The sequence below is a fragment of the Ursus americanus genome, chromosome 17, assembly GCF_024610735.1.
Source record: "Ursus americanus isolate L20-20 chromosome 17, mUrsAme1.1.p, whole genome shotgun sequence".
Lineage (NCBI taxonomy): Eukaryota > Metazoa > Chordata > Mammalia > Carnivora > Ursidae > Ursus > Ursus americanus.
Window position 1 is genome coordinate 5607274 of NC_142143.1, and position 25128 is coordinate 5632401.

General features: G+C 47.6%; 1 protein-coding gene across 1 annotated transcript in view; it reads left to right on the forward strand.

Annotated features, from left to right (window-relative positions):
• The window catches only part of EFCAB6 (EF-hand calcium binding domain 6), a 234412-nt gene that overhangs the window by 179264 nt on the left and 30020 nt on the right, over positions 1-25128 (forward strand). Inside the window, exons 25-27 of the mRNA XM_045779957.2 lie at positions 3415-3570; positions 9581-9776; positions 12876-13067. Coding sequence (XP_045635913.1) covers positions 3415-3570; positions 9581-9776; positions 12876-13067 — 544 coding nt within the window. The remainder of the gene's footprint in view (positions 1-3414; positions 3571-9580; positions 9777-12875; positions 13068-25128) is intronic.

Below are 25128 nucleotides of genomic sequence, written 5' to 3' on the forward strand. Positions count from 1 at the left end.
TAGCATCACAAAGACTGTGGGAAATGTTTGTGATCAAGGGCTACGGGAAATGACATTTTAACCAGTATGTATATTGTGATTGGAGCTATGGCAAAAGTGTATGCCCGTCCACAGGGGACCAGAAGATGCTGTGTGAAAGGCGATGCGTTGGATTTAGATGGTGGGACCTTACATGACTACTTTTAAAGTTTAAAACTAGCTACTAATGTCCTATTTAAAAAATTTATAAAACAGGAGAAAGTGTTGCTGCATTTGATGTAACCACAAAGCAAGGGGACGGATGTTCTTGATTGGTCCTAGGTCCTGGTGGTCACCTGTCAGCATGTGCCGAGGCTGGGACTCTATCCTCACTCCACAGCCCTGCCTTAGCGCCATGATGCTCTCCTCTGTGTTTCTGTCTATCTCCCACCTGTCACTTCAGCTGTCTGTCCCCACCACCTCAAATGGTACCTGAATGAGCGAATGAGTTGTTGCTAAGGAATCTGCAAAGGAAATAAAAACTCCCAAGGACACAGGGAAGAAATGGAATAGCTAAATGGGGTTGAAGAGAAAAGCAGTTCAAACACACCCCTGAATTATGTCCAAGTTACTGAGTTATAAGCCTGAAGGAAGAGAATTGAGTTTGTGAAATTTAAAGTAAAAATAGGCACAAGATTGGTATAAATCAGATACTCCATAAAACTAAAGAAAAAATGGAATTTATCTTTACCAGACAGGGCTGGCCTCATTACCCACTCGTGTCTTCCCTCCTGCCACTTGTGAGTAATGAGGCTCCGAGAGAAATCTCACGTCCTCGGCACGCTCACGGCACATTCTTTCCCTTCCCGTGTTTCTGTTTATCATGCGAACTGCGAGCCACCAGACCATCCATCTCAGATCACCAAGCTCAGTTAACTGATTCACACTCACCCGGTCCTCCTTGCCACAGTCACACTGTCTTACCAAAGACGACAAGCCTGATTTCACAACAATGCCTGACCGACTTCCATTTTCTCAAAGACGTCAGATTGTAAAATTGGCAAATAACCTTGCCCTTCAGATGCCCGGCTTTTGAGTTTTGGCGTCAGTGGGTCTTCCTGGTGTCTTGTAAAATTCCGTGTTTCCAGAAACTTCTACCTGCTCTGATGAGAAAGACGAGTCAGGTTCATGTAATGTGACCAAAATTTATATTTGCCTCTTAAATCTAAGAGAATTTATTTTGTTTGGAGTGCCCTAAATACATTTAGAAAATTAAGAAAACTCCTTTTTTAAAACTCAAGTTTGTTTTCCATGCCTTGCTCTTTTCTGCCCAAGCCTGAGTTGAAGATTTGGAGCCAGAGCATTAGCGAACTAGCCACGTTAGCCCGGGCCCTCTCCGAGATGCGGCCTGGGGGGCAGACGAGCAAAACCGGCAGAGCCCGGCGCGGCAAGGCTGCGTCGGGCAGGGCTCTGTGGCCATCGCTCTGGCCATGACAGCGCCCTCTTCGGACCTCTGACTCACGGTCCAGACCAGGAACCAGACACGGACCCGGAGCAGCAGCAGCTCGTCCCTGAGTGTCGGCTCACACCGTTTCTGTTCAGCAGTGTGGCGCGATCCATGCGCCAAAGCCTCATTTACTCTGTGCACACATTTACTCTGCGAGGGAAATAATTACTGCCTAGAAACCAGTCCAAGAAATGCTGAATGCCTCAATTTTCTAAAAATATGTATCTCAAAAAATGTTTTGATTTTTTTATACCTTCATTTGCTTTCATTTTGAAGGATTAAGTGGAATATAATAGTTGTGATGACGAGTAGTCATTTTGTAACATGGGACTGAATTCAGCACACACCTGTAGAGGAATCCAGAACGTTGCTGCTGTTGGTATACATTTGCAGAACAGTTAATGCAACTCATTGGTATCGGTTGCTCAAATGCTCACTCAGTCAGCTCCACACTGGAGGCCAACGAGGAAAGGGAGTGGATGGCCCAGGTCGCTTCCAAGTCAGTGCCCCTCCCCTCTCCTGACCAGTGTGCTCCCACTCAACTTCCTCTCTTCTGGACTGTTGCCCTCCTTTGGATTCTTTCTTCTAGGCATACTCAAGGAACTGTTCTCTCCACAAATACATATCGGAGGTGGTAGACAATTACCAGCAAGATTCTGTGTTTAGAATTTATAGTACATTCTCTTCCCTGAGCAAGAACCCCGTAGCCAGCCCTAGTCTGAGCCTGCCACACAAGCATGTTGCTCAGGGTGGTAGAAAGGGGGTCTCTCTTTTTAGAGACCTGGGTCAGCAAAGGTCATGGAGTTTATCATCAGTCCACCACCGTCAGGTGCAAGATGGCTCCTCCCTAAAGATTTCCACACTTTTTTAGTCCCTTAACTGTGTGTGTGTGTGTGTGTGTGTGTGTGTATTTTTTTTTTGGTCAGGGAAGAATTTTCCTACAAAATGGATGTATAGAAACTTAAACATGTTTTGCAAGAAAAACAGCCCTCCAGCAGAAGCTGCAGCTGGACACTGCTTCTGTCCCACCGTGGCGCCAGGCACTCTTGTTCCACGTCTATAAAGTGGGGTGATACTTACCCACTTCCCTTGCAGGGTTGTTGAGAAGCACCAATGGGAGAGAACATGAAGACCGCACAGTCCCTGGTTTTCCAGTTGATGCCCCCAAACAGTGGCTGTGTTTCCTAACAACGCAGTTATCTGATAAAAAGCCAGGGGTCCCAGGGCACCCTTTCTGCCCAGCTAACGCTAAGAGCTCGTCCGCCTCCTCACTCCCCGAGCTCGTGCACCTCTGCCGTAGGGCCTTGGCGCTGGCTGTCCCGTGGCCCAGGAGAGCTATTTGGGGCTAACACCCATCTCTGCTCAAGTGCTGCCTTCCCAGTGGGGCCTGCCTGCACCTCCCCATGGGAACTGCAGCGCCACTCCCACTGGGGGTCTTCTCAGCCCCGCTCTCCGGTCTCTACTGGTGCACTGCGCTGACCCCTTCTGTCCGATGTCAGCCTCGCCGCAGGGGGGTGTAAGTTCTTCTAGGGATGCCTGTTTGAATCCCTAGATGCCTCCCAACACCCAGAGCAGTAGCTGGCACATAATAGGTGCTCCACAGGTTTTCATTGAGAGAATCAAGCTGTAGTTCACATGTGTGTAATATCACTGTAGGTCTTAATTCCTTGTTCTATTTTTAAAGTACAATTCTAGTAAAAAGAATAAGGTTGTAATTTCTCTAACACAGTTTCACTAATGATAATAATAATAAAATGACAATAATACAGACCTATTATTTTTTTCCAGAATACCGTTTAATGTAAACATTACACCAAGGCTGCGAAACATCTTCCAAAATTAGTTCTTCGATGAACCAGCAAATCATCATTAGAACACATGGAGCTCTCGCTTTAAAGAAAGGATTTGTTTTCCTGGTTTTAGGGTGTCTCAAATATCTTCTCTTTCAGGGAAAAGCTTAAGGACCATTATCAAGATATCAGCAGAGCACTCACCAAACTAGACAAATCCAGAAACGGCTACATATCCATGGGCAGGATGCAGAAGGTGCTGCAGGAGTGCGGCTGTTCGCTCAAGGAAGAGGAGCTGACCGACCTTCTTAACAGGTTTTCCTCCACTGGCTTAGCGGTGCTTCTCACCTGGTCGGGACGGGAAGACAAGTTGGCACATGGCTTTCTCTTCTTCCTCTCTGTCCATTCAAACAGCTAGTAACCTCGGGGCCTCCCTGCGGCCAGGCTTCGTGGAGTCAACCCAAAGCACAGGGAGGGCACCCGTCACTCCTCCCCGTGGCCGTCCTCTCCGCTAACATGAGTTTTTGCTTTCCCTGCGTTACTCATGCCGTTTGGTGGGAGTCAGATGGTTCTGCGGTAAAGACAGCAGCCCTTTCACCCTGCGCTCTGGGTATTTCCCCGTCCCCACGTCCACAAAGCTGACACTTTCACGGGTACCATTTGGTCCTTAACTTGTGGTTCTAAGTGACAAGCTTCTATGTGCTGCTTCCTGGCTTGTAACTTTCAGGCAGTGTCTGTTGACTCTGTACCAGGAAGACGTGGGTTTCACTTTCCTTCACCCACCACGTAGCACCAGCCGCCTTACCCACTCAGCCCCCGCCTCTCCGTGGGAACCCACAAACTTTTCTCCGCGGGCCCCCATGTTGCTGCATCGCTGTTTCGGGTAGATCAGTATTTGGGGTTTATAACATCGTGACCTGTTTCGTGGATCACTTTTCCCCTTCTACGTAGCATTTTGTGTTCCCCAGAATTAGTCTATTTTCATGGTTTTCTATGTACTTATTATCACTAATGAAACCCCCACCACACCCCCAGTCGTAAAAACCTTTTTCTGGCATGTTCAGACACATCGGCTCATCTGTCAGCTTCATACTCCCGGACGACCTTTTTCATGCTCTTTAATTCTGAGAAACTTTCTGGATTACTTCGTGAAGGACTTCCTCTCCGTTCTTGGTGAAACTCTTATTTTTACTGAATCTTTGACCACGTAGGATGTTTCCTCATATTTTAAAATCTTTCCCATCTTCCGTCTTTTCCTTTCTGCTTCCCCTCCTGGAAGATCTCCCCAATTTTAGTTCTCAAGCCTTCTTTTGGGATTTTTGTCTCTGCTGTCGTATTTAACCGTATTTCTAACGACCAGAACTGGGTTTTGCTCTCAGAATGTTCCTCCTTCAGAGCATAGTGTTCTTGAGTTGTGGATGCACAATTTCATTTCTCTGAAGGTATTAACAGACTTTTTAAAAAGTTTTCTTCACCATAGGGGTCTCTCCTCAGTGTTGCTTTGTTCTACTATTTTCCATGTTAGACGCTCTCCTCAAAAATATGCTGAAGAGTGAGGTTCTAAGAAGCCGATTCGAATCTGGGCAGTTAGGTGGGCCTTGCTGACTTGGCTTTGAACTTCCAGTCTGAACCAATGCGGTGGCGCAACCTGGCAGGAAGTGTCCTTGGAGGATCCCCAGTGTCAGGATCTTTAACATTTTTCTTTTGGGCCGGTCAGATTTCCCAAAGACTAGGGTTACCACATAACATGTAGGGATGCCTAGTTAAATGAGAATTTCAGATAAACGGTAACATTTTCAGTTTAAGTATGTGCCATGCAGTATTTGGGATCAATTTATATTAAAATTACTTTGTTTATGTGAAATTCCAATTTAACGGGGTGCCCTGCTAAGTTTTTGTTGGTTCGTTTTTCTAAATCTGGCAACCCAACCAGAGAAGACTGTCTGGTGCCCCGCTGCCAACATTCTGGGAGCTGCCTGGGAGCTGCCTGGGAGAAGGAGCCTAGAAGTTTCAACAGCCAGTGTGGCAAGCTGAATAATGCCCCCTGAAGATATCCAGGTCCTAATTCCTGGAACCTGTAAATGTTACGTGATATGGAAAAATGAGTCCTTGCAGATGAGATTAAGGGTCTTGAGATGGGGAGATGATCCTGGATTGTCTGGGTGGGCCTCAGATCTCTGTGTCCTCATAAAAGGGAGTCAGGGAGAGGTTTCACTCAGAAGTGACCACAGAAGGAGCAATTGGAGCGGTGTGACCACAAGCCAAGGATCACCAGCAGCTACCAGAAGCTGGAAGAGCCAAGAACAATTCTCCCTTAGCCTCTGGAAGGAACACAGTCCTGCCGACACCTTGATCTTGGCCCATTGAAACTGATCTCTGACTTCCGGTGTCCAGAACTGTAAAGGAAGAAATGCGTGACATTTTAAGCCACCCACTGCTCTGTGGCGCTTTGTTATGGAGCCATAGGAAACTATTTAGTAAAGTCAGGATATAAGCTTCCTCCTACTCCCTCTTCTTGAGAAGAACCTTCCCTGTCTTGCACTAGGACACGCGCCTTTTGGTTCAGAAACTTGGACTCCAGAGAGCACAGCTTCCAGAGCTTCCATCGTGTGTGCTGGGGGAGGGGGACAGGTTCCCAGACACTTGGAATTTGGGAGGGGCATGGGGCCCAAGTGCTTCCCACGCAGACTCTTAACCAGTCCTTGTATTTTTCTTTTCTTTTTTTGATGATATAATTATTTTATTTTTTCTTTCATTTATTTTTTTCATCATGATAAGCGTAATCTGTAATCCCCATCCCGTATTTCACCCACCCCGCCACCCATCTCCCCCCTGGGAATCGGCAGTGTGTTCTCTCTAGCTAAGAGTCTGTCTCTTATTTGTCTCTCTCTCTCTTTTTCCCTTTGCTCATTTGTTTCTTAAATTATAAGTGAAATCATATGGTGTTTGTCTTTCTCTGATGGACATATTTCACTTAGCATAATACTCTGTAGCTCCATCCACGTTGCTGCAAATGGCAAGATTTCATTCTTTTTTATGGTTGAATAATATATATATATATATATATATATATATATATATATATATATATATATATATATCACATCTTCTTTATCCATTCATCTATCAGTGGACACTCAGGCTGCTTCCATATCTTGGCTATTGTCAATAATGCTGCTATAAACATCGGGGTGCATGTATCCCTTTGAATTAGTGTCTTTGTATTCTTTAGGTAAACACCCAGTAGTGCAATCCCTGGATCACAGTGTAGTTCTATTTTTAACTTTTTGAGGACCCTCCATACTGTTTTCCGCAGGGGCTGCCCCAGTTTGCAGTCCCACCCACAGTGCCTGAGGGTTCCTTTTCCTCCACGTCCTCGCCGACACCTGTGGTTTCCTGTGTTGTTCACTTTAGCCACTCTGATAGGTGTAGGGTGACACCTGGTTGTGGTTTTGGTTTGCATGACCCTGCCTGATGAGGAGTGGTGTGGAGCATCCAGTCCTTCTCTTATTCACCCCACAGTCACTCCCACTTCTAGCTGTAGACGGGTCCCCACGAGTTTCTCACCTGCACACAGTCCATACACAGCCTCCACCCATTTTTCCCATGACCCTTGAAGTGTTCCAGTTTCTGCCTCCAAAGGGTTTTGATCCAGGAAAGCAGACCTTGGCCGTAATTCTCGTATTCGCCCAGATCCTTCCAGATTTGGGGTTGATGTTTTGCTCTGTGATGTCAGTTTTCTGAATGGACAAGAAAAGCTTTTGGTTTTCAGGCCATTCAGCTTTGTGAGGACAGAGTGACACTTCTGAGTTCTGTGCATGTCAGCAACCCCTCCTCTTTCTACCTCTGTCTCTTGCTCCTTCCGTGTCCCATCTGTTGTCAGGTACGGTTTTATTCTGGGGAAAAGGGAGTTAAATGTAATCTTCTGTCCTGGAGCCACAACCAGGTCTTCTGTGCTGAATTCTCAGGTTGATTCTGAAACTCAAAAACCATTAACCAGCCTTTGGCAATTGTGACTATGTAAGTATTGTTCAGTGCCCAGGTCATGAATGAAAAGGAGCTTTCTTCCCAGTGGCACCGTCCCTGAGCCTCGTGTCCACCCTCTTGTGGGCAAACCTGGGCGTCCATGCATCTTTTCTAAGTCATATGGGGAAAGGTGGTTCTTTGTGTCAGCTGTTGCCAGGAATATAAAGAGCTGTTTTCTGGGAACACGGGGCTCAGGTAAAATTCAACATTGTCAACCTTCAGCTTTCCCCAGCCTTCCATCCCACTTCTATTCTGACAGGTTTCCCCAGGTGCCCTCCATCCTATAGCCTGCCCCTCCCCAACCATTGTCCTGTCCCAGGTCTGTCCCTACTGTTCTCCAACAGGGTTGGATCCCCTGTTTCCTACACCACATGCCTTTTTATTGCTAATTTACATTCTTATTTTGCTGGAGTACTTCCTGAAGTAACTTTCTAAGAAAGGAGGGGCAGGAAATAAATTTTCCCAGTTCTTTGTCTGAAAAAATTGTTTAATCTCCTTCATGTAGATTGCTAGCTTGTCTGAGCATAGAATCCTAGGGAGAAAATCATTTTTCCTTAGAATGTTGAAGCCATTGCTCCTCTGTGTTTGAGCCGAGAGAAGTTCAGGGCCAGTGTGTGTGAGTGCGTATGTCTGTGTTTGTGTAATGAAAAGAAGGACCATTTCCTCCTCAAATATGCCTATATGTTCTCTCCTTCCTTAAACAGGATCTCCTCTCACTAAATGTATTTCCAGCTGAATGAGAATTCATATGCATTCAATGAATAAATCATAGAAAAACAGCACCAGATAAATAATTAGCTAAATGATTGTAAGAGAGTCTTGTTAAAACATACTTAGGCTTGATACTTTTCTAAGTAACAACAAAAAGACTGTGGGATTTCTGTAGTCCACCTTTCAATGGGGGTGATCAACTTTTTTACAAATTGAAACCTTAATAAGGATCCAACGCTCAGTTGCTTGTTTCTTCTCAAAGACCTCTTGATGATAAACATCTCTGTTATTTGTAATTATATGTAGATTATTCGTTTCCAGATCCAAAATAGACTTTTCTAAATAATACTGCGATTAGCATATGCATTTGATTTTATTACTAAATTTTAATACCAAGTTGGCAATTTATCCTGCTGATGAAACAGAGTTGATTAGGCTTTTCCTCCATGTCTCCGTCATGTGAGCCAGCGACGCGGGGCCCATGGAAGGCCGCTCTGCAGCTGTGGGTTGGAAAAGCACAGCTCTTGGCTCCTTTTCTTTAGAAGCAGATATCTGAGTCTCTAGAAACTTCTCTCTCCGGCTTACCAACATTCCACACTGTTCTTCTTTGACGTGCACTCCACCCTGCTGATAGAAAGTTCGGGTGTCAGAGTGCCAGTAATCCTCAGAGAACTTAAGTGACAAAGTGTGAACTTCGAACGCAGTTAAACTTTATTTTGAATTATCTTACATCTTGAAATATGTTCTATGTTCTCATGAAACTTTGGGATTGTCTCTCACAATATATTCTTCTAGACTTTAAAGGTATTTTCTTCTGTGCTAGAGTTGAGGGCAGGAAGGGGCCTCTGTTTCTATCTGGCGTGTTCTCACTGAGACGTGCACTCAGACAGAATTTCTATTTGAGAAAATACTAAGCTATACAGGTTTTGTAAAACTATCTCTTGAGTGCTTTTGGCTTGACAGCTTAGTTCCCGCTCATCTTGAAAAACAATCTGACATCCATTTGCCTCAGTTCCTTTTTGCCTTTCCGCGGTCTCTGACGTATTCCCCTTCTTTTCACATCCCGCGGCCGTTTCTCGGTCCAGTGCTCGTGAGCTGCGGGCATGACGACCACAGCCCTAAGCCCCCACGCCCCCCAGCCTCACCTCCAGACCGTCCCTGACCCCACTGCCAGGTGTATCTCCCCGCACCACCCCTCTGCAAGCGTCCCGTCTCCGCTGAGGCTCCTTCGTTTGCCTCAATCAGTGGATCAGGTGACTTAGCCGGGCCTTCTCTCCCCATCTTCTGCTCCCCGAAGCCTGAGCTCTGTTGTCCAGCCTTCAAGTCTCAGAGCCTCAGGGAAGGACAGTCTGCAGCCCCGGCAGCCCTCACTTTGACCTGCTGCTCGATCCGTTACACGGCCGTATCTGTGGGCGCCCGTCTGCCGTCGTAGCTAGCTGGCGCGCGTGCGCCTCCAGGCCAGAGAACGGTGTCTTCACGTTATTCACATTCCGCTCACTCTTCTGTGCTCAGCGGCTGTTTGTTGAAAGAATATGTGATAGGGGGTTTTTTTGTAATTAATGTATTCTTTTCTTTCTTTCGGGACAAGTTGGGGAATCAGCTGGCATGATAACGCCTTCAATTACCTTGACTTCTTGAAAGTGGTGGAGAGCAGCAAGCCAACAAGACCCCAGCCAAAAGAAAAAGAGGAGAACGTGCCAATCAATTTCGCGACGCTGGACCCAGAGGAGGTTGTCAAGAACGTCCAGGAAGTTGTCGCCACCTCTGACGTGGCTTTGTCAACGGTACGACAGACTGAAAGTACTTTTATTCTAGAAACTGAAGTTCTAGCCCTCACGTCCATTCATGAAAAGCGGCTCTCAGCCCTCCTCTCCTCCCGGACCCCTGCACCTCTCCTCACTCTCACGGGGCATCAGAACTTGGATGGGTCAGTCAAGATCAGCTTGTGCATTTGAGCAAATGTGTATCCATGTTTGCTCTACAGGAAGCTACCATGATTGCATCCTGAGCGTGCTCTCTGACATAGAGGTGCTCAGGGTGTAGCCAGTGCTGTGTCTGGAATGAGGGCAGGGTGTTCCAGGCCAGGAGGGCAGAGGACAGAGTCCTCAGGTGAGCATGCCCAGCACATCCTGCGAGCACTGGGCCCATCACACGAGGTGGCCTTAGAGGGTTGGCCAGTGTCCAGCTATGGCACAAAGACTGATTGCGAAGGCCACCAGGAGCCAGGGGAGGGTCAGGAAGGCAGTCCCCCAAGCACAGTGACATTTTACAGCTAACGTCTGTATGACACTGAAGAGTGTGCCAAACCCTGGCCTAGGTGGGGATGATGCTGTGGCCCACGCTAGAGTCCTCGGAAGATAGTGCATGGGCCATGCTCCTAGTGGGGTGGCGGTCCCCCAGATGGATCCACACCTCAGTTTCCCCTGCAGCAGTAGGAAGAAGAAAAAATGCTGTCTGCAGAGGACAGGTCTTATAGTTTAATGAGACAGTGAATCCAAGGCATCCTGTGTGATGTGGGGCAGAGTCGGAGCAACTCTGCCCTTACATTTGTGACAGGAGGACCTACAGACCCTCTCCAAAACCTAGGACCATGCTCACTGATTCCCCCATGTGAAAAATCCTCTCAGCATAGGGAGGCCAAGTGGGCTGTGGAGTCCAAGCATAAGGGTTCAGAGAGCAGAGGAAAGGCAAGTGCTACCCAGCCGGCCTGTGAAAGTTCTAGAATGTCAGCAAACTTGATCTTCACACGGGAGAGCAGACATTTTTCACATCTAGGAGCTCTCTATGAGGATTTAAGATTTTTATGTCTTTATTTTAATGATTAAAGATAAAAATGAGTCTGAACATGCCGTGGGTCATCTAGAAACCACGCGGGTCATCTGGAAAACCACCTATGCGCCTTTCAGACCAGAGCTTGTGCTTGAGATGGCCCTGGGCCCCGCGGTCAGCCAGTGAGCACTGCAGACCCGGATGTTCACCGCGACCAGGGGCGATAGAAATGATGAAGGGGGCCGGGTGGTGGCCACAGCAGGCTAGAGCCCCAGCCACCTGTTGCGGAGCTGAACATGGGCCCCAGTTTGCTAGAGCTTGTCATTTTTCATAAGAAGCTATGAAACCTCCTGATTTCTAAATATCAGCACATACTCAGATTTTCCAAAAGCACCTTACAGGCCAAATAAATCCATTTGCAGGATGGCTTTGCCCCCTTCTGACTTAAAGGGGCCCCACTAACATCTATCAGGATGTTTCTCAAACTGAGGTCTGTGGAACCTTTGGGCGGAACTGCGGTTCTCACTTCCAAGAAACACTCTTTAGGCAAGAGATGTTTTAAGCCAGAGAGTGAGACTCTCTGGCCAAGAGAGTGGCGGATGGCTTGGAGGGAGAGAGGGCATTGCGGAGCAGAGCGGAAGGAATGGCGACGTCCGAGGACAGCCATCAGAGAGGACACCTGGCACATTTAGCATCTCTACCGGTCACTGGAGACCTGTCTCAGACGCATCTTGCTTCTGAAATGACACAATACCTTATATTTCTAGAGAGTTCATAGTTCTAAAGCCTCTTCACTTTTGACTCTTCCACCCGTCCTGTGGCTTGGCGGGCTGGACTGACGCACAGGGAGGCCACGCAGACCCAGGGAAGCACAGGTCACACAAACGCTCCATTGACCGTGCTCATGGTCATTATCCTTTACTGCGATCCACTGTGTGCCAGGTACACGGACAGGTGTGTTTGGGGGCCATAGTAAAACAGAACGATATGAGTTACGGAGTCTCTCTTTTGTGTACCAAAGAAGCTAAGCTCAGAGAGGTTACGGTCTTACCGCAGGCAACAGAGCCTGTGCTCAAAGTTCACTCCCGACCGGCAGTCAGAGAGTTTTCCACCCCCCCCCCCCCGCAGCTTTGTCCTAATGTTACCACAGGCTAAATAAAAATTTGAAGCTAGACAGTATTTTAAGGTTAATTTGGTTACACATATATCACCACCCCCATGGGCGGATGGGATGTGCCTAATTAGCCCTGAAAGAGAATTAACCACAAGGGAATTTGGTTTTGGGTCTGCAAGCACATTAAATTCTTACTTAAGGAAAAAAGATCTTAACCTACCACTTGATACAGATTTTCTAGTGCAATAAAAATGAATGATTTTGTTTCAACAGATGGAAAAAAATGTGCTTTCTTTTTATAGCACGTTTTTGCACTTTTTCAGTCTGACTACTGTACCGCTGGGTTGGCCCTGGCCGCCCCAGCGCCTCCAGCACCGGCATGTGACCGCGGGGCCTTCCGGGGAGGCAAGGCCACAGGGACACTGGCCCAGGGTGGGGAAAGGGCAGCAGTCTCCCTGTGCAAGCCTCAGGGTGGGAGTGGGGGACAGGGTGGTCCCTTGATTCCTCCTCCTCACCACCTCCGACATCAGGCTCCACCTTGAGACCCCCTGTCCCACACCCCGACCTGGGGGGATTGCACCTGAGCCTCCCATTACAAGGGACGTACGCTCCAAGGAGCTAGGATGTCGCGATGGGGAGACTTTGGGCGCATGGTTTCACCCCAGGAGCATCTCTCCTTCACTGTCAGACAGCCCTCCTTGGAGCTCAGGTGGCTTCCCCTGCGGAAAGGGGGCCAGGGCTCCTCCTCACTCCTCTGCCTTTCTGAATCCAAAGAGGAGCCAGCAAGACTACTTTTCTCTGCGGTACAGGAGTTCTCACACCGGGCCTGTGCTTTACCTGTCCCGATCTCTCAATCATGGTGCATTTTATTAGGAAGGTAGATTTTACAGGGCACTTGAATACACTTGATTTCATTTGCATTCGGAAAAGCAATACTTCAGGAAAATATTTTTGAAATAGTCACTTGACAGTAGCATCTGCCTTTTCTCTCTTTTTTTAGGCATTTTCTGCATTGGATAAAGAGGACACTGGGTTTGTAAAGGCTTCGGATTTTGGACAAGTTCTTAAGGATTTCTGTTACAAACTAACAGACAACCAGTATCATTATTTTCTGAGAAAACTGAAAATTCATCTAACCCCCCATATAAATTGGAAATATTTTCTCCAGAATTTCAGCTCCTTCTTTGAAGAGGTAAGGATATCGGCAGCACACAAGCATCTCTCTTTGAAAATGGGCTAAAAGTAGTTTTTGCAAAATGGGTAATTGATTAAAATCACAGCAGATAAATTGGCAATCACCTCATGTGACTAGCTAATTCCAAATGAAAATGCAGTATAAATCCTACACGGAGGTAGCAGGCAAATATGTTTATTTTATTGAAAACTCCTTTCCTTTCCTTTCCTTTCCTTTCCTTTCCTTTCCTTTCCTTTCCTTTCCTTTCCTTTCCTTTCCTTAGAAGTTTGGGAGCTTGCTTTTGTCTGGTTGTTTCAGAATTCTCGAGAATCTTAGATCCCTGAAGATGATCGGTGTCCAAAGAAGTGAGGCCCACAGTATGTCAGGCCTTGAGCTGGCGATGAAGGAACTAGGACCCACTTGAGAGACATTTGTTAAAGACCCACTATGTGCTGGGCCCTGGGACATGTATCAGCCAAGTCTGGGCTGGAGGTAAACATGGAGGGAATGGGCTTTAACAGAGGCATGCTCAGCGAAGGAAAGAGTGCTGGGAAAGTCAGGGAGGGCTTCCTGGAAGAGGGTGTGTGGCTGACTGCAGGACTCTTGCTTCTCCCCCGGACTGCATTTCTGGTTGCACAAATTGTTTATTCTGAGGCTGTTTCTTGATCTCTAAATGTAAATGGACCAACAGCATTAGCAACAATCACGATCTAGTTTTAGCCAAAACAGATTTCTCTGAACACCATTTTGTACTGAGAGTCAACACACAAGTGCTGTGGTCCCTGTCTACACAGCCGGGGGGATGAAAAGAAACACGTGAACAATCCAAAACTAGTGCGACAGTCAAATCACAGCAGGCCTGTCCTACAATATATTGAAGTGTCCCCTGCAGCTGGACACTTAATGTCACTTCCAATTGCACACTTTTATGTATGATTAATACCTAAATCCATAAATCCTTGATCACTGATCTAGAACAATTTCTTGAAAACTAGATGATTAGAGCGAACAGCATGAACATTTTTAAGGTTTGAGGTTCATTATAATACTAATAACAACAGCAAATGCTGTATAGTGCCTTCCGAGGGCCACTCTTCTGGTCCTTTATGTATATTAACCTGTTCAGTCCTTTGCTGCACTACCTGGTGTGTGCTGTTAATATCCCTTTTTATAGCTGGGGACCCTGGGATTTGTGCAGTCACCCCCATGGCCAGCGGTAGAGCTGCCCTGTGAGCAGGAAGTCCAGGTCCCTCAGTGCTGCGCCGTCTCCGGTGGGGCCTGTGACTTCTTTCATCTTTGCTGTTTAGACAGACATTCCTAAACAATAGATACTGTCGCACTGCATGTTTTAAAGCTTTTTAATTTTAACTTTTTAATATCGAGTATTGTTTTCTGCACTTATTTTTCTGTTTACTCTCACGTGTTCAAGATGTATCCATGTTATCCATTGGCTTCAGTTCATTCCCTTATTAGGCTGCTATGAAGTTAGTCCATCAGATGAATATATTCTATTAGGTGACCACGCCCCATTCAGTTATCACCCCCCTGCTAATGACCATGTAGGTTGTTTGCAGTCTTCCCATTACAAGCAAAGCACCAGCCAGCCTTCTGTGTCTGTCTCCTTGTGACCCTCGGGAGTTACCCTGCGTGGGATCAGGGGGGTGGGGCAGGTGCGTGTTCAGCGTCCCAGGGACCGTCGCTGTGGCTGTACGAGTCATGCACACTCCACCAGCCTCGCGTGAGAGCTCCTGACGTGCCGGGGTCCCGGTAACCTGTGGTATTGTCAGACGTTTTCATTTCTGCCCATCTGAATATTAGGAAGGCTGGACATTTTCTTGTGTTATGAGCCATTCAGGTTTCGTTGTCCAGTCCTTTCTTGGTATGTGAGTTGCAAATACCTCCTCCTGGCCCGTGACTTGTCTTTTCTCTCTGTTTACAGTGAACCTCACTATTTTTAATGATGATACTTTTTCTCCTGACTTTAAAAGAAATACATATTCGTTGTGGAAATTTTGGAAAATACAGGAAAGTGTAAAAGAACAAACAGGGCTCTAAACCCCAAGATGGTGCTTGCTAGCAAGAATAGCCCCCGCTGTGCATGCACTGGTCCCCCTCCCGCCCCCCCACCCTGGCTCACCCGGTAGGAAAGGTCCCGGGGACACGGACAGGCTCTGGAAGTCAGGCTTGCGCATGGCCTCCTCCCCCAACAGTGGACACCAGGCAGCGTCAGCTCCAGAGCTGACCTTTCGATGTGCCACACTGCCTTGGACGTCTTTTATTCTCCCTTTTTAATGCATTTCTCCCCAATTCTTTTACTGTGGCAAAATGCTCTCCACATAAAATTCACCATCTTAATCATGTTTAAGTGCACAGTTCAGTGCTGTTAGGATCCATTCCCACTGCTGTGTAACCACCAACACCATCCTCTTCCAGAACTCTCTTCATCTTGCCAAACGGAAACTGGACCCATTAGACACTCATCAACTCCCTGTAACCCCTCCGCGCCAGCCCCTGGTGACCACTGTTGTGCTTTCTGTCTCTGTGATTTTGACTGCTCGTATAAGTGAAATCACACAGCATTTATCTCTGTGACTGGTCTGTTTCACTCAGCCTCATGCCCTCAAGGGTCACGCATGTTGTAGCGTGTGTCTGAATTTCCTTCCTTTCTAAGTCTGAACACTAGTCCATGGTAGGGACATACCATGTTTTGCTTATCCATTCGTCTGTCACCGGATGCTGGCGTGGCTTCCCCGTTCTGGCTGTTGTGAATAGCGCTGCCGTGGGCACGGTGTGCAAGTAGATCGTGTTCTTTTACAAGTAGGCGTAACACCGGCTACATAACCATGGATCTTGCTTTTTTCTCCTTCATACTAAATTGCACCACGTCACGGGAAGGTCTTCCAAATGTGGGTTCAAAGGTCTGCATAGCATTCCATCGACTCGCCATTGTCATTACCCTGCCGTGAACACCCCACATGTGAATCTATAGCCGCATTTTAGATTCTTTCCTAAAGAAGAGAATCCAAAGAAATAAAATAGCTGAAGTTGAGAGATGGGAATAATACTTTTATTGATCTTGGGGCTCCTGGGTGGCACAGCGATTAAGCGCCTGCCTTCGGCTCAGGGCGTGATCCTGGCGTTATGGGATCGAGCCCCACATCAGGCTCCTCTGCTATGAGCCTGCTTCTTCCTCTCCCACTCCCCCTGCTTGTGTTCCCTCTCTCACTGGCTGTCTCTATCTCTGTCAAATAAATAAATAAATAATCTTTAAAAAAAAAAAACTTTTATTGATCTTGAAAACAGCCCCGTATTTTTTAAAATAATTTTTTCTATTGGGTTGAATCATATGAAATCACCATTTTTAGATCCATAAATGATTGACTACTGACAATTTCATGCGGTTTAAGCTAATATGTGTAGAAGTCACTTATGTCCATTTTACATGATTTGAAATATTCCAGTAATTTTGAAGGAGTGAATAAAAGTCACCCCCAGGGACAACCACTGTTAACATTCTGGTTTATTTACTTCTGATCCTGTTTTCTAGACACGTATCTTTTGGGGGTGGGGTCAAGGACAGAGTGTATATGCTGCTGATTTGGGGGGTTTGGGGGATATTCTCAAGTCTTAAAAGACTTTTTTTAACAATCATTTTGTATTTGTATAAAAGTAATATATGCCCCACAGAGAGGAAATTAAACAGTGGCGAGAGCATTAAAAGGAGAGATCACTGGATCAACTCTTCGACCCCCAGCTCTGCCCCCCGGAAAGCAGTCACTGTACTTTGTTACTGCTGCATACCTTCTTTCTTAAAAAATTTTTATTTAAATTCAGTTCATTAACATACAATGTATTATTAGTTTCAGAGGTAGAGTTCAGTGATTCATCAGTTGCATAAAACACCCAGTACTCATTACATCACATGCCCTCCTTAATGCCCATCCCCCAGTTACCCCATCCCCCCACCCCCTCCCCTCCAGCAACCCTCAGTTTGTTTCCTATGGTTTAGAGTCTCTTATGGTTTGTCTCCCTCTCTGATTTCATCTTATTCTTTCCCTCCCTTCCCCTATGATCCTCTATTTTGTTTCTTAAATTCCACATATGGGTAAGATCATATGATAATTGTCTTTCTCTGATTGACTTATTTCGCTTAGCACAATACCCTCTAGATCCGTCCACGTCATTGCAAATGGCAAGATTTCTTCCTTTCTGACAGCTGAGTGGTGTTCCATTGTATATAGATACGACATCTTCTTTATCCAGCCATCCGTCAGTGGACATCTGGGCTCTTTCCACAGTCGGGCTATTGTGGACATTGCTGCTATAAACACGGGGGGACAGGTGCCCCTTCGGATCACTGTGTTTTTATCTTTGGGGTAGATACCTAGTAGTGCAATGGCTGGGTGGTAGGGCAGCTCTATTTTCAACTTTTGGAGGAGCCTCCATACTGTTTTCCAGAGTGGCACCTTCTTACCTCTGGGTCACCCTTCGATTTCCTAAACAAGCCTCCTGGGCATTGTTCACATGCCGGTGGGTAGGAGAGGTGAGGCTTCCCCGCTTCCCATCCAGGTTCCACCGCAGGGTTTCCTCTGGAGCCCGCTCTTTCACTTACCGTGCTGTCATCGGCATCTTCCACTTCACTGATTGTTCTCTAGAACGTGGACTGCCTTTGGTGTGTGCCGTCCCTTTGTGTGGGTTCACCCACTCCTCCATCCACCAGCGTTTCCTGTGGGCCCACTGTGTGCCGGCACTGAGCTGGTGCTGGGTCAGCCGTGAACCAAATTGACATGGTCCCTGCCTTCCAGACGCTTGCGTTCTACAGAGGGGGGAGGCAAGAAATGAGAAATGTATCTTATGTCAGATTCCACGACATGCTGCCGAGAGAAATAAAGCAGGACAGAAGGAAGGCGTATCTGAAAAGCCTGGGACCAAGAGCCAGAGGAGGTGAGGGAGGGAGCAGGTGACCTCCAGGGGATGGCGTTCAGGGGGCACAGCTAGTCCAAGGACTCGGCAGGAGGGTGTCTCAGCAGCTCGAGGTGTGGCTGCCTGGGCCTGAGAGAAGGAAATGCGATCAGGGAGGGCTGGGGCAGGTGGCCTTGTCGCTTGGATATGGCAAAGACTGTATTGCCTTGGACTCTGAGAAATATACAGAAGCAAGGGCTGGAGGAGCGTTTTGACCTGACTTACACTTAGAAAAGTCACGGTGGCGGCCATATGGCTCAGAGACCATGGGGCCAAGCGCCAGGGCAGGGAGGCAGCTCACAGCCCTGCGGAGGACTGCTGCTGGCGTGGCTCCGTTGTAGATACATTTGGAAAGTGAAACAGACAGGCTTTGCTGCTCCATGCTACATGAGGAAAGGAGAGTCAGGAATGGCCCCGGCTTTGTGGCTTCTAGAAGGAGGAAAGAGGGAGGAAGGGGTCTGCTGGGACAGGGTTGTGCTAATGGATGGAGCCAATCCCCTAGCCTTGGCCCTGCAGGTGGCTCCAGTGTCTGGCCTTCTCATGCTGCTGGCGTGCCTCTAGTGAGCCCTTCGAAGTATGAGCCCAAACCCTTCTAGCGGCTTAGTGCCTGACCACCTGGAGTCCTCACCGCGGCCTGGGGTCCAGAGGCCAGGCGGCCCGCTGACCAAGGAGGCAGGGCAAGGCCTCAGCATGGTCACGGCCATCCTCCCTCAAGGGTCATCCTGAGCATCTCGGCCCACTCTGCAGTGACCGGACCGAGGGTAGAGTTTCCAATGTTGCTAACTTGCTTCCCTGACATCTCCTGATTTCCTGCATGGGCTCTCCTTCACCAGTGGAAACACTTTGCTGAGCATTCTTGTGGGGAGGTTTTCAGATTAATTGCAATGTGAGTGACAATGGGAAAGGTGCTTAGGGACAGGAGCGAGCGTGCTGGGCGGGAAGAGGCTGGGGCTGGGGCCACCCGTGGCACTGCTGGGACTGCCCCCCGGGCTTTGTTGAGAAGCCTATACTTGGGCACAGGTGCGCTGGCCAGGAGGACAGGCAGATTGAGGGATTTCTAGGCTGAAAGCATGAAGGCATGAGGTGTGGGGCCTCCATGTGGGGCAACCAGAGGCGGTTTGAGTCAGGACAGGCCATGTGGGGGTTTGCCTTCTTCCTGTTTATCTGCAGATGGCTGGGGAGGTGGTGGCAGGGACAGACCACCATCCCTGCCCTTTGTTCGTTGCTCCAGAGTTCAGTCCCTTTGCGATCATTGAGACTTCTGAGCAAGGATGTGAGTTAGCTTGGCCGAGGTGGCTGGAATGGGGAGGAGAGTGTGGGAGAGCTGACCTTTCATTGTGATGATTTCTGAAGTTTAATCCTGGGCTGGTGTTTTTAATAGAAGGAAAAAATTTAACAAATAATAGGAATAGTTAACGCATCCTCCTCAAGCTCATTAAATATGATACCAGTGATCCTTTCCCTCTAGGGGACGCATGGGAGGCAAGTAATTAAAAGGAGATCACCAAAATGTAATTAAGACAGCCGGCACTGCTCCCTGCAAAGGAGGTTCGCCGTGAATAATCCCTCACCAAACCCAATCCGTTCTTGGGAAAGGAACAACTGGAATTGTAGTTAACACGTTTTGTAAGGCCTTGAGTAGATTGAAAGTAGACAGAGAGTAGAGATGACAATTTTACACCTACTCGTAAGCCGTTTCTTATCTTGGCTACCCTGCTAAATCTGTCCTCCAAAACGTCTGTTGATCTCCTGTCTCATATGCCTGTCACACATGACATATGAGAATCATCTGAGGGCTTCTCAGAACAGGTTAGGGTTAGGGTTAATTTCAGATCCTGGCATGCGGCTCCTCCGTGGCGCGTGGCCCCCTCCTCGCTCCTTTTGCCGCTCCATTAAGCGCGGCCTGGAGTGCGGGTCACGGGCCTGGGGCCAGCGCAGATCAACACACCCCAGCCCGGGCTCAGTCTCTGTGATGTCATTCTCGTGACCCACACTTGGCTTGGAGAGCCACGCTCGGGATTTCCTGTGGCCCCCGAGGCTTGTGAGCTGGAGGAAGAAAGGGGACCTGTCTTTGCAGACGGGAGTAAGGAATTTGCCTCCCCGCTCCTGCCAAACCATCACACCCCAGATGAGAAGCATGAACCTAGGTGTCGTAAAAGAAGGGGAACAGAGTATTGAAACCAAAATCCTCCCCTGTGACCTGGCGAACACGAAGACAAAAGACAAGTCCTGAATGACAGCGTTGGTTCCTTCTTCATAAGATGCCTCCAAACCGGGTGAAAACATTATCTGAATTTCCATCCTCAGCAAATACCTCTTTTTCACTTCTGGGAAAAAAGATTTTACATTCAGAATGCTATGTGCAAAATATAGCGGATCACCTTGTTTTTAGAAAATCATTCCTGCTTAACATTTCTTTTAAGTCCTAAAGTGCACTTTCGGTATCTTCCGTGAATATGAAAATACCGTTCAGAGGAGAAACAGAATTTTTAAAAGACATCCTAGAAACCCATCTAAAATCTCTCTACTTTATTACCATGGAAATAATGGAATTTTTTAACAAAACGCATCCGTATTTAAGGCAGAATAATTATTTTGTCACATCGTAGCGCGCAGAGAGCCAATGAGATCTTCCCTTACTTTGTGTTTATAATATATGGTCTTTAAAGTCACTCGGTGAGATGTTAAATAATCTGAAGACGGTGTTTCCAAGAGAGAATTTAAGATTGTAGTTTTTAACCGCAGAAGGAACCGTAAAGCACATCAAAATGTTTGTAATCTTCTATGAACGTTCTATTGATGTTAGTTGCCAACAGCGTTACTTCGATTTATCTTTTTTTTATTGTAAATATAATGGTGTCCATGTATTTTTAATGAATGGATAAAGAATGAGGGCGTTCCCTTTACAGGAAAGAGCTCTAAGATTATTAGGGATGAATTAACTAAATTATTAAGATATATCATTACTGTTACTTATTCTTGCTCCTGATGGCAAGAAAGGCTAAGTCCTCTTGATATAATGTCAGTGATTTTTAAATGTTTCCCCTACATTTTACTCACTCTCTGCTTACCAACCAACATTTACTCCCTGTTGTCCTGGAGATCACTGAGGCTGTGGCAGGTTGTGAGGGGCAGCTCAGGCCGACTCAGACACTTGGGGTGGCCTTGGTGACAGGCCAGGGAGAGGGGCTCTTGGCCTCACTGTATCTCAGCTGAAGGAAGAGGAATATTATCACCCATAGCCTTGAATATCGGGGGCACCTCATGGGAACCAGGCAGACAGAAGCCACCCACCTCGCCTGTCTGAGCCTTTGAGTTTGGGGAGCCGGCTGCCCTACTGGTGGAGAACGCTGGTACCTTGGCACAAGCAAGTGTCTCTTTCCTCTGAGCATTGGTGTCTGCACCAGTCCTAGCGCTGACCCAGTATTTGCACTAATGTGGACAGCCCACTTAGAGCCAACTGGAGTGATAAAAGCCACAGAACGCAAATAACATTGTCCCGGGAGATGAAGAATTAGGTGTACAGCCCGCTGTACTTGACTACCCCTTAGCATATGCAGAGTCATTCTTCCAAGGTTAAAAACTCCCCCAGATTCACGTCTGTTCTAGCTCTTCCGCCTGCGCCTCCTGGGGGGCGCCTGGGTCTGGAGCTGCCTCCTGGGCAGGAGTAGGGGCTGGGGGCCCACTGCCCTAGCAGCCGCCACGTAGGACGCCGCTAGAAGCAGGATGGGGCGGCCACCAAAGGGAGTATGGCCTGGTTTCTGATGCCCCTGGCAGAAACGTGAAGGGGGCCACAGCTGGCTGGCTTCCACCTGGGTGGGGGGAGCACATTGCCCCCCCTTCTCCATCTGACGGACCCCTTTTCAAACACAACTGTGTCAGGCAGATAATGAAGTGATCGTGTCCAGTCAGCAAGGTTTGGAAGAAAGCACACCCAAACTAAATTTCTAGTAGTTACTATGAATCTGAATGAGTGAATTTTTCTCAAATCCAAACATCCCGAGCGCCTGGGGGGCAGGGACTGGCTCTCGTCCACCTCTTTGTCCCAGCTCCTCCGATGCTCCAGCCTGTGTCTGTCACTCACTCTGGCATTCTCAAAAACACTTCCACAAACATGCCCTCTCCAATCTGAGTTGGCATCCTTTCTTGATTCCTAGCCCCAGTGGGATGCTACCTACATGTTCCAAGTAAACGGACTGCGGCCCGGCCAACGCAGGCAGGCCCCGTTCATTTGTCCTTCCAGAGTCACGACGGGCTAATTAAATTGCAATTTTGGGGTCAATTAAGGACCAGAGTTGAGCTGTACCATTGATTGTACAAGGTCACGACCATATCAGGGTGCCAGGAGTCAACCCAAGAAGCCATTGTCCCAAATAATTCTTGCAGAGAAAATCCAAAATACAGATGGCGCTAGTATCTTGGTTATCGTCCCGTGCCTTGGTGTCTGACCTGCTGGTGAGCTATTCATGTTCCGGCTGTAGATGTCCCATTCCATCGGAAGAATCTTCAATGCAACATTCAGCAAATGCAGATAAGAACGTGTGCCAGGAACAATGAATCATGGAGCACTACATCAAAAACTAATGATGTACTGTACGGTGACTAACGTAACCTAATTAAAAAAAAAAAAAAAAGAATGTGTGCCAGGCACTGGGCCCGCCCTGGGGGCCGGGCAGGTGGGAAGACAGATACTTAGTTCCCTGGAAGTAACTATTGTTTCTGCAGAAATGGCTGTGACCACTGGCCTGCAAACCAGAACATTCCATCTCTTGCCTTGTTATCGGCCTGAATTTGGATGGTTGATGCTGAGAGATTAAGAGGAAGAAGCAAGTCACACACCCCCCAACTCCCCAACCCCCCCAGCACCCCCCCCCCGCCGTGATATGCGCACATGCCGGAGCCAGGCACTGGTCTAAGCCCCTGCGTACTGTGCTGTACGTTAACTCGGCCAGCCTCCTAACAGCCTTTGAAGGTGTGGGTTCCATCATTATCCGCTTTCTGTGGTTGAGCAAACTGAGGTACAGAGGGGTTACACGCCTAGAAGCGCAGAGCCAGCAGGCCCGAGTGCTCAGAGTCCTGCCTGGCCGATGGGAGCCGTCCTCACATCCGCTCCGCGGGGCTGTTACTTGGATTGAGTGCGTTCGTGCAGGAAGAGCTTCACGTGGTTCCGAACAGAGCAAACCCGAAATGTTTGCATCCGTTATTTATTTTTTTATTCTCTCCTACTTCGGTGAGTGCGTGTTTAATGTTTAATGTTTAGTAATGATGTGATTATATGGTGTGGAATTTATTTGAGTGGAAGAATTTATTTTAATAGTTTCATAAATGACTTCAGCCATGAGTTTATTGAATCATTAAAGGGTCAAAGGGGTGGTTCAAATGTTTGCTTTATCTCTCTGCATTTTATGGCAATTTCACGCTACCACCGAAGGGTTTGTGAATGGGGCGTTTGCAAAGGCATCCGAATAGATCCTTTGTGAATGTAGAGCTGTAGGATGGAAGTGAGCTTGGAACCAGGGGACGCAGAGGATTTACTCTGCATCATCAGGGCAAAGAGGGGCGCAAACAGTTTCGACGAGCTTACGCTAAGTCTGGATGTTGGAGATGGGGCTTCCTGGGTGTGGGGACCCACGTGTGCAGGGACCCAGGTGGGGAAAGCCCCGCCCTGTGGGCATGACTAGCATGACTTGAGGTGAGGGGAGAGGGCAGGGATGGTGGGGTGAAGCCAGAGGGGGAAGGGCTCTGGGAGGCAGGCCCACGGAAGGTCTCACCTCCCTGCTTACTTGCTTAGGCGTCTCCAAAAGCTTCAGCTCCTCCAGGGCAGGGGGTCCATCTGCATCCACTGCTCTGTTCCCTGTGTCTGGGCCAGTGCCTGATACACAGTAGGTATGCCCTTGTCATATGTATGAGTTGTCACCTCCTTATTATTGGTAGGTGTGTGGATTCTCGTGCATGGGGTAGGTGCTGGAGTCATGATGGAGTGGGAAGAGCATAGCTTTGCTGTCAGATCGTCTTGAGCTCCATTGTCTGCTTGCAGGAGAGTAGCCCAGCCCTGCTGACTAGAAGCTCGTCTTGGTTATAGCCTTCCCAAAGGAAGGATCTTTGGGCTGACCGTTGTTCATTGCCCAGCAAGAATTCTTGCATGGTAAGAGATCTCAGTTCAAGGCAGTGGTCATGCCACCGGGAAACCTGGATTACGCCTGGAATCCTAGCATCACTCCCCTGCTTCTGCCAACAGTGCACTGGGTTATAGGCACCAATCCCCTAATCGTGCAGATCTCAAGAGCTCCTGATAGATGAGAGTGCGCCGTCGGCGGGGGGGCTCTCGGTCTGGGGGCTCTCGGTCTGGCGGTAAAGGTCTGTAGCAGCACGCTTGCACACAGAGCTACCACTTCATTTTCGTCTGGATTTTTTATGTTCTATCCTTTTTTTTTGTTTTTTGACAGGCAGTTTTGCTGCTGTTGTTATTTTTAACATTCATTTATTCACTGTAAATACAAATGGAGATACAGTACAATTAATTTCTTTGCTAATCAAAATATTTGATCAAATGAAGCAATTTTTCAATTCTTAGAAGTAATTATACTGTTCTTTAAAAGGAAATGGAGGAATTCTTTAGTGGGTATTTCTAATTAGGAGTTTTGCTACCTGCTGTGCTCTTACTCTGTGTGAAGTTTTAGGATTTTTTTTTTCTCCTGTAAGGAATTATAGAAAAACTATATAATCTCCCCCCAAGTATTCAGAACAAAACTTGGTGGGAAAATCATGCAATCTGATTAGCTAATTTTATCCTTCATAATAGTTGAATGAATACACCAACGTGTTTCTAGTCTGACAGCTGGAACGGACTTGCTAAACCATGTTGCGTGTCCTCGTGTTCACAGCCACGTGACTGCCACCTTGACCACTCATAGGAGGAGGGTCACAAAGTTCCTGAGCAACGTGCCCACCGTCAGTGAACACCAACAGCCAGAAAACCATCTTTGCCAAACAGCTTCCTTTCTTTCTCTGTACTCTGAGCGCACCCCTTTTTATTTCTCACTAACGAGACATTCAGAGCTGCATTGGTCAGCTGTCGCCAGGTAACAAACCACCACCAAACCTCCGTGACAATGAG